At 38.1% G+C, this 10,116-nt stretch overlaps 1 protein-coding gene across 1 annotated transcript; it reads right to left on the reverse strand.

Moving 5' to 3' along the window:
- Positions 1-593: 593 nt before the first annotated feature.
- On the reverse strand, positions 594-8,331 carry LOC311090338 (uncharacterized protein; the record flags this gene model as incomplete). The annotated part of the gene is made up of 15 exons (XM_084125598.1): positions 594-1,824; positions 1,943-2,074; positions 2,167-2,201; positions 2,298-2,377; positions 2,471-2,577; positions 2,647-2,750; positions 3,496-3,816; positions 4,173-4,310; positions 4,393-4,459; positions 5,065-5,216; positions 5,311-5,401; positions 5,515-5,675; positions 5,773-5,852; positions 7,875-8,037; positions 8,136-8,331. 15 exons carry the CDS (start codon positions 8,329-8,331, stop codon positions 1,573-1,575), a joined length of 2,079 nt encoding a protein of 692 aa, XP_083981724.1. The 3' UTR covers positions 594-1,572.
- Positions 8,332-10,116: the final 1,785 nt, after the last annotated feature.

Below are 10,116 nucleotides of genomic sequence, written 5' to 3' on the forward strand. Positions count from 1 at the left end.
ACCCCAATTCCAGAAAAGTTTTACAAAATGTCCCAACTTTTCTGGATTTGGGGTTGTGCTATAATTATTATTATACTGCAAAAAATGATATACTGATATAAAAAATTGTAGCAGTGTCAATAGAGGATTTAAAAACTTTAAATGCTAAGTTTCTCAAAAGTATAAAGTTTAACACTAAAATGAATGGCCCATCTAGGAATAAATGTAAACATCTACAAAATAAGGTTTGAATGAGAGAATAGTAAGATGTATGAGGGCCTTGTAATCACTGTATCTACTTCAGCGGCAGTACACTGAGGCTGACAGGTATGTGAAGTGGAAAGTCTGCTCTGGATGCCACGTGGGATACACTGTTTGTTTAATCTAAGTGATAAAGGCAGACGGCAAACAGCCAATGGAAGTTTCTTGAGCGTATCAGCTCAAGGACAGAGAGGTGTAACACCGATAGAGCGTGATGATAGCTACTGCTTTCCCTTCCAAATCTGTTCACTGTCTGTTCCCCTAGAGGAATAGAGTTTAGCCCGGCTCAGAGCATGAGCACGCATGAACTGTTAGATTACTGACTGGAAAAGCAGAGATAAAGCACGTCACATAATTTACTGCTCAGAAGAGAGTGTGTTTAATTAGTAACATTTTACATGTTTCTTGGGCCGACTCTTAAGAAATGGGAAACGTTTTTAGCATAAATGTATTGAAACAAGTCTTGGGTTTCAACTTGGGTTTCATTTAGATTTAGATTTTATTTAGGGCTAACAATCATGTTCAAAAATGAAGATAAACAATTTAAAAACACCTAAACTTATGTAAAGTCAGTAAGATATATTTTTTAAAGAAATGAATACTTTTATTCAGCAAGGATGCATTCAATTGATCAAAAAGACATTTTCATTGTTACAAATTATTTCAATTTTAAATAAATACAGTTTATTCAGCTGATCCACGGCTACCTATAGGAATACGATGCCTATCACTGTATATATATATAAGCTCGTCAGTATTATCAACAGCTATTGCGTTTCTCAGGAGCCAATTACCCTCCTCCATCCCCAGCTCCTCCTCTCGTCAGTCAGGATTTGGCATTCTGATTCCCCCTGAATCAGACTAAAATTCTCTAATTATGTTGTACATTAAAATTTTGAATTAATGATATCTGCAATGCATTCATGTTGGTTCTGTTCTGTTTACCCAAAGGGCGGTTATTGCTGCTCTCCGCATGAATGCGCAGGGAGTTCTTTCCCAGAACAGAACCATACCGCCAATCCTGACTGTATGCTAATTGTCAATCGTATTTGACGATAGTGGTCCTGACAGAAATATAAATGTATAAATGTTTCTTGAGCAGCAAATCATCATATTAGAATGATTTCTAAAGGATCATGTGACACTAATATATTATAATTTTAATATTTAACAGCATTACTGTTTTTACTGTATTATCAAATAAATGCAGCCTTGGTGAGCATAAGAAACATTTATAATAAAATCTTATCGACCTCACACTTCTGAAAGGTCCAAAGTGATTGTCGCTGGTACAGTAACTTGTTATATTAGGAATTTTTCCAACATTACTCCTCACGCAGTCACACGCTTTTCCTCATCTTTGTCCATGTGCTTGCTCTGCTTTTTCTTGTTGCTGGACTTCCCTGCGGCAGGAGTCTGTTTCTCTGGTTTACGTCTGCTGGGAGTCTGGCTGTCTTTCTGAGCGAGCACTTTGCTGTGATCTGCTCTGTCTTCATTAGGACTCAGTTTAGAAAGTCTGTCTCTCATCTCCTTCAGCCTCTGATCCACTGGACACTTCTGCAGCTCCAGCGTTATCTGTTGCTCCTGAAAGCATGGGGAGTGTGAGAGACAGACAGAAGTGAGAAATACATGTTACAATGTAAATGCATTTGGCACTCCCTCCCACGTTGTGGGGGTTATCGGGGTCTCCAATGGCTGTTACCTGTAGCGGTTTGTCAAACTTGGACTCTTTCCTTTCCGGTGGGCTACTTATGAGCATTGCCCTGTGGAGTTCAGAGGAGAGCTGCTGGTGAACTTCATTAAGTCTGTTTATTTCTCTCTCCACACACAGCACCTGAAGCACAGGGAGAGGAAAAAGGGACATTTCCATAGTTGTACACTCTTCAGAATAAATAAAACATAAGATGTAAAAGCGCATTCGCTCACTGGGACTTGAGTCTTTAGGCCAGTTTGCCCTTGTCCTGCAACAATATACACAAAAGACCCAAAAATGTTAATATTTGCTAGGCTAAGAATGTATTCAGTAAAGAGTTCTCATAAAACAAGTAATCCCTCACCATCTCCATGTCTGTCTTTCAGAGTTGGTTTTAGTTCCTGCAGGAGCTGTTCCAGCTTGAAGTATTTATATACTTGAAGTCTAAAATCAATTGAGGAACTGAGTTAATATTTCCTTAATGTTCATGTTTTAATATGTTCTTGAAGTCAAATGCACCTTAGATTTGATACTAACCTCTCTGCCAGCAGGTGCTGTGAAAAATGGGTTTCAATAGGTATTTTTACACTGAAGAAGTTCTCTACTAATGTTCCAAAGGCCTCCGGTGTGTTTTCCTTGACCATCTAACAAGTGAAAAAGTCTGTTATAGCTCTTCCTGGATTTCATATAAATATTCCAAACAGGTGCCTTACCTTTCCTTTCCTCTGGTCTTCGGCGAAAGAGTGATGAAACAACTGCATGCTTAACGCCGATATGGCCAAGTGGAAGGCATTTATGAAGTCGAGAGATTTTGAACCTGTAAAAATTCAAATGGCAAAAGATTTTAACTTTTAATTTTGCCGCTTTTAATTTTCACATCATTGCTGATGTCACTGAAATGTGATAACATCTCTCTACACTGTAAAAATTGATCAGTTGACTTAACTTAAAAAAGGCGAGGAAACCCATTGCCTTAAATTGATTAAGTAAATTAACTTATGTGTTCATATGTGAATGTATAATATATATGTGAATATTTAATTGTCTTATTTTGTGTCTTAGTATTTTTTTTAATACATTTTTCACTAATGTTCAAAAGTTTGAGGTCAGTAATTTTTTTGGTTATACTTTATTTTTAAGGTGTCTGTGTTACAGTGTAATTATACATTTAAGTACTGAGTAATAACAGTTAACTACATGTAATTACTATAGGGTTAGAGTTAGGTTTGGTTTAGGGCTAGTCGCATGTAATTATGCATAATTTATAGTTATTACAACAGTAACTACATGTAATGTGTGTAACAAGGACACTGTAAAATAAAGTGTTACATTTTTTTAAGAAACTAATACTTTTATTCACCAAGGATGCATTCAATTAAATACCTCACAATATTACTGTATTTTTGATCAAATAAAGCTTTTGAACAGTAGTGTCGGTCCAGTATGCTTTTGATTTCAGACTGTCTTCTTAAATAGTGACCTGTCTTGTTAAATACAGGTGAAAAAAGCTTTAGATATATTTGAGTAGACTCTTTATGAATGGATAGGGCAATCTCTCTTACCTGAGGTTATGTAGGCCATAGAGTGCAAGAGAATGGAGATGAACTGGCCAGCATTTTGAAGCTTCTTCTCCAGTATGTACAGAATTTGATTGGCTGTGTCATAATAGAAGTCTTTATGGCAGTAGGCCAGCAGGTTATCACAGTGCGAGACTGGCACCGTCCTGGCCAACAGCAGCATGACAGGGGGGAAGTCACAAGCTCTGCTCAACAGACGCGCAACATGGCAGCCAAACAGGAAGACTGCGAAATGCTGGGGGGAAAGGTTGTCAAGGGCAACAGGGATCAGATGCGATGGTTCACTCTCCGCTGGACTGATAATTACTGAAGGAGAAGAAAGCAGATGTAGATCATTACAAAACCCTGAAACGATCAGGAGACCTTACAATACACACAAAACAGACATTTGTGATGGGATACAATTTATTATACAATATATATATATGCAAACTGGTTATGCAAAAATATACAATATATACAAAAAAAGATATATACTAATATATATATAATTTTTTTTATGTATATTTGTATAAAATAGTATATTTGTATTTTTTTGTTATATATCAGTATAATTAATTACTTTAGCTCATTGACATGAACAGCCTATTCAAAGTGCATTTCTATTTTAGCCCACTGAGCAGGATTTAATACTGAATCCAAAAGCACAAATGTGTACTGACCGTCCTCAGTCCTGGGCGTTTGGACAAGCGTCTGGAGACATTCCTTTATCTCCTGCAGTGTTTTGGAGAGAGGCGTCAGAGACACAAACTTGGCCAGTTCCTCTTCACTCACACAGGGGATGGTGCTCTGCTGTTGACCTGACAGACGAGAGCATGTACTTTTAGCACAGCAGCAGTCCTGGGGTGAAAGGTTGCAAACTGGTTTTTAACAAGGTCAAACCTGGATCTGAGGAAGCTGCCTCTGTATCAGCACCCACTTTAAACTCAGGCATGTCTGAGGGTGAAAACTGTAAAATGATATCGAAACACTTATTGGGATAGTTCACCCACAAATTAACATTCTGTCACTATTTACTTATTCTTGAGTCGTTCCAAACCTGTATGACTTTCTTTCCTCTGTGGGACACAAAAGCTGTAAGCCATTTCGTGTATCATTTGTGAATGAATCATTCAAACTGGTTATGTAAACTGAATGAACTGTTTTTTTTTTTAAAAAGACAACCCAAAAGCAATGTTATTTTAGTATTATTTATATACTATTGTAGTATTTATAACGTTTTTCATCTAATATTTATAATTTATTCCAGCTTTATTTCAATTAACTAAAACAACACTGCCTGAAAGAAAGATTTGTTCACAAATCAAAAATAGTGCTAAATGGACCACTTTTATGATAAAACATAAAATGATAATAGCATAATATTTGTGAGCATAATTTTTGAAGAACGATATTTGTCTCAAGGATAATTACAGAATTTTCATTTTTGGGGCATCCATCCCTTTAATATCACTAAAATCATTACAGTTTTTTTTTTTTTTTTTTATCATACATTTTTACATTCATAGCTTATAAATTGGCTCTGTGTTGTTTTAATTGGTTTAAATGATTAACCTGAATGTATCTGGTGGGAAGTTCACTCTCTCGGATGTCTCTGTGGCTATTTATAGCTGTGCTGTCCTGTTGCTGCCAGACCTCCCCATTCATCCTGCACATCACTCCCTCCAAAGATCTCAGCACGGCCTCCATCAGCCCCATCCACGGCTCTGGTGCAAACACAAATACTTTCACTGACCTGTGACTGTTAAGAATGCAGAAACACATGTAAGGCGTTCAAGTTCAAGCAAACTGCTGTCTCACCATGAGCAGTTTCTCTTTTCATCAGAGCTTCACTGTCTAGTATTTTTTTCAACTGGTTCAGTTTTGAGGGTTCCATATTTTCTAGTGTGTCCTAAATTCAAGATGCAGAAGCTGATTAGTTATAGAGACTGCTTGTGTTATTTTTTTTTATTTCGATTTTAATGGATTTCTTATCTTCAGTCGACTTTTCGTTTTCTGTCTTACCCTCAAAGCATCAATTTGCTGGCACATGTTCCTGTAAAACTCCTGTGTGTCTTTGCGATGCTTTGCCAGCTGGGATGCCAGATGTAAGTTCTGATCCTCTAACTTGTCATACAGCGTTTTCACATTGAACTCCTCCAGCTCCATTAGTGAAGTTCTGAAACCTTCACATGTTGGATCAATATGTGATTTGACAGAATTCACCAGAAGAGTGTTTGTATATTTGTCAGCTGTCAGACATTTCAGATGATTGTCTGTTACCTCCTTTGCAGAGAGAAAGTTCCTCTGATTCTGCTCCCTCTCCCACCTCTCTCAGACCTAGAGGCTCAGAGCTGTCCAAGCTACAGCACAACACAGTACACTCAAAATTGCACCACGTGCTCAGTATGGTATTGATCGTTTTAAATGCTGCATGTGGATTTAGGCATCACAACATAATGTGCATTATGAAAAATGGATATTAATTTTGAGATCTGCTAATGCATCACGGATATAAGACATTTAGCAGTTTTCAACATTGGTAATACTAAAAAAAAAAATGTTTCTTGAGCAGCAAATCAATATTTTAGAATGATTTCAGGAGGATCATGTGACACTGAAGACTGGAGTAATGATGCTGAAAATTCTGCTTTACAATCACAGGAATAAATTAATACATAATAAAATATATTAAAATATAATAATACATTTTTTAATAATATACTGGTTTTACTGTATTTTTTATAATAGAAAAATAGAAATTAAAATTACTGGCCCTAAACAGCAGTGTATATTGGTCAATATTTTATATTTATTCAAAGTTAATTTCTTACATTTTTACATTACATTTGCCATTATTTAACACTCACTTAAAGGGGCGATACTATGTAGAATTCAGAAACCCTTGTTATTAGCATTAAGTGAGTTAAGTTATTGCTCGTGCTCGCACTCGTGTACTTGACCGTGATTCAATGCCCCGAAATACTCATGGTAAATACTCAAGTAAAAAGAATTTGGAAACCTTTGCAGTGATATAACAAACATCCAGACGCTGTCCACGCTGCTGAGAGCAATGTTTAGATGAATATGTAAATATGTGCTGCATGCTTTCCTCTCAATAACAAAATAAACTGCAAAAATGACAGTGGTGAGAAAGTAGCAGTTAAGAAAGCATCTGTTTATTGTGGATATGTTTGGACCATCTCTGTAATCCACTGGCATCATGTCGACAGATGAGGTAAGTAAAATTACACTGTTATGATAGTTTGATTATAAAGTATATTTGAGACCAGGCATAGAGTATATAGATCTGGCTATATGAGACTATAGTTTTCAATGAATTCCTTTTCTTTGCTTGACACATTGACATTACCATACATAACAGGGGCTTTCACACCGGAGGAACCTTTTCATAGTTCCTAGAGCTATTGGCAAAAGTACCCGGATGTCGGAGCATTCGCACAGCAGGAACTAGGAACGATTTAAGTTCTAGGAACTCTTTTGGAGGAACTAATTTAGCTCCTCCTTCAGAGTAGGGTCTAAACCAGCACTATAGGAATTATTAGTGACGTTAGTGTACGTGGATTGGCTGAACGCACGCAAAACACCAGCACCTGCCATTTTTAAAAAAGCTATGTAAACACACAGATTATAGCCTATATATTTACTCCAGAAACTAACTCTACGAACATGGAAAACAGTGATAGATGGGCCTCTTAACCTGAGGAGAAAATCCAACGCAACTTTGAGGGGACCAAGCTAAACATGATCATGTATTTCTGCTCAGCTAGCAACACTGGACATCAACCACACGACATACGCTAATAACTTTTCGTATACTGTCTGCTTTCTATGTATAGCAGTTCTATCTAATATCATATTAGACAGGACTGTTAGACAGATTGTAAACTAATGAACACAGAATATGCAGGCACTGTTTGTTTGCTCAGGCTCTGGCGTTCTGAGCGCCGTCAAAATAAAAGTCACAACAGCGAGCATGGGCTTATGTCACTTCAAAGTTCCTACTGGCGGTGCGAATGCAACAGGAAAATGTTCCTAGGGGAACCATTTTTTAAGTTTCATAGCTAGCTGTTCAAACATTGTCAATAAAAAAGTGATTAATATGTGAAAATTCTTACATATAGCTCCTTTAATGTTGATCTTTAATAACAGTAATAATTTGATAAGAATGTTAAATGTAATCTATTGCAAATCTCAAAATGAATATATATTTTCATAATGTAAATTAACATGTAGCATTTCAAACGACAGATTTTAGCGTTATCAGAATTGAAATATTGGTGCATCCCTAGTATTCTTGCACGTTCTAGTGAACATGCTTGTAACAAACACCAAGAAACCTGAGCAATTATCAGTTGACTTACCCGTCTGTATTAAAAACATATTCAATAGGAACACTGGGTTCACCCAAGCTGCGCCACTTAGGCTTTGGCCTCCCTCGAGCGATGAGGTTGGACCGATTAGGCCTCAAGACAAGAGCAGAGGCTGTCAACACTATTACCAACAACACCAGCAGAAACAAGATCCCTATGGAGAAATACCAAGCACAGTATGTTAAACATTCCTGTTGGCAAGAAAAATGCAACTTTCTATTTCAAATGTATCATAAGCTCCTCTTGGTTCACCTGTGATGAGTCCCCAGTCTGGAAGCAGGTTTAAGCTGTGTTGTTTGATAATCCCATGTCGCACTAGCTGTGCGGGGGTCGTGGGTTGGAACGAGGCTGTGGTGGGGTTACACTCAGAGCCCTGCTCACTCACGACTACTATCAGACTCCAGTCCGGCACTGCGTTATCCAGGAACACATACTTTCCCGGCTCCATGAACACATGTGCAAATCTATTAAGACAAATCACATGAAGATCAGATGCAGATGGGGGGTGGGGGTGGGGGGGCTTTTATAATTATCAGGGGGGCTTGCGGTTGAAATCGTGTTCCGGGGGGTGGGGGTTGTGTCCCCTCGGTTGAAATCGCATTTGGATTAGATCGCGTTGCGGTTTAAATTGCGTTCCAGGTGTGGGTTGGAGGTAGTGGTGCAACGGATCATCATTGATCACCGTGATCCGTTCGGATCAATATCTTCGGTTCGGCACACACGTGATCCGCGGATTGCTTGCACAAAACTCTTGATCAGCACTCAACATTTGCTTATATTTGTTGTTCATTTAAACCGTTATGAACCGCAGAGAGCGTGACGCCTCATTCGCGCCGCAAGATCTCCAGACGCGCGTAAACGCGTCTTTACATTGACTTAACATTGAAATCACTCGCGCCAGACGCTCTATCCGCGTTTGGTGTGAACGCAGCATGGGTGAGGGCGAGAGAGAGAAAGAGGTCTGCGGTCTTGGCCATTAGTTGATTTACTTGTTTTTGTGTAGGTAATACGTTGTCACATATGTTTAAACTTAAATAAACTACCTATACAAGTAGCCTATAGTTATGTCTCTTTGTATTAATTTGTCCTGTTATTGACGTAATGCGCGTCATTGACAAAATGCGCAACCAGATGTTCGAATAGTTCGAATATGTGTTTTTTTTTTTTTTTTGAGGGAATATTCGAACGTCATTTTTGAGCAATTTTGACAGCCCTATATGACAGTGGAAACACATCAAGCACTGGTCCATGTTTAAAGGAAGGAGATATGCCTTTGCACTTTAAGTTGTTTTTCATTAATTATGTTAAAAAGAAGATATTATGTCTTGTGCACTTTAAGTTGATTTTATATATTTTATTTCAATAATTTAAAAGTGTTAATAAACAAAAAACATTTTTTTTTTTTGCTGATGCGAAAAATGATCCGATCCGTGACTCTGATCCGAGAAACGATCCGAACCGTGAGTTTTTTGATCCGTTGCACCCCTAGTTGGAGGGGTTCAGATCATCATAGGAGGGCTAAGTCCCCCCAAGCCCCCGCATGAAGCCAGGCCTGAAGCTAAATGTGATATTTCTATCTATTTTTACCTGCTGGAATTTAGCTGTGTGTGTATGACGAGATGCTGCAGACGTCTGAAGGACCCAAAATCCCAGCCAGGGTTACTGCTGAACAGGTGGTCCTTCTGGTATACTGGGAAGTGACTGTGGTGGCGGTCTAAATTGACAGGGTGACATGAAACATGCATACATGTACACTGAAAAAAAATTGTAACTTGAAATGAACATCTAAATTAAAGTCCGCGTGAACCGGAAGTTGCAAACGACTTTTCTCCAGTGCTGTGACGTATTTCCCAGTGAAACGGAATATTGAACAGAGGGCAGGGTTTTACTCTAGCGCTCCTCCTCTCCATCTCTCACTCATAGCAGACTAACGGTTTGAGGGGAGTGGTTAAGGGTTTCCCAACCCAAGTCCTCAAACCTATGTCATCAGAAGGGACGCCATTCCAGACCGGAAGTAACTTTTCAGACTTTGATTAAAGATTACGACGGCAAACAATTTTTTTCTGTGTTTTAACTTGCAGGGATTAATTGTTCACCACAAGACTAGTAATATGCGCTAACAAAGTAAATAGGGTCAATTTTGATTTCAGTTGGACTTTAAAGGTTTTACTGTACTAAAGCATAAAATACCATAAATATGTTTGCACAGATTTAGGAAACATGCTAAGTTCAA

Source organism: Abramis brama, assembly GCF_963993115.1.
Source record: "Abramis brama genome assembly, chromosome: 10".
NCBI lineage: Eukaryota > Metazoa > Chordata > Actinopteri > Cypriniformes > Leuciscidae > Abramis > Abramis brama.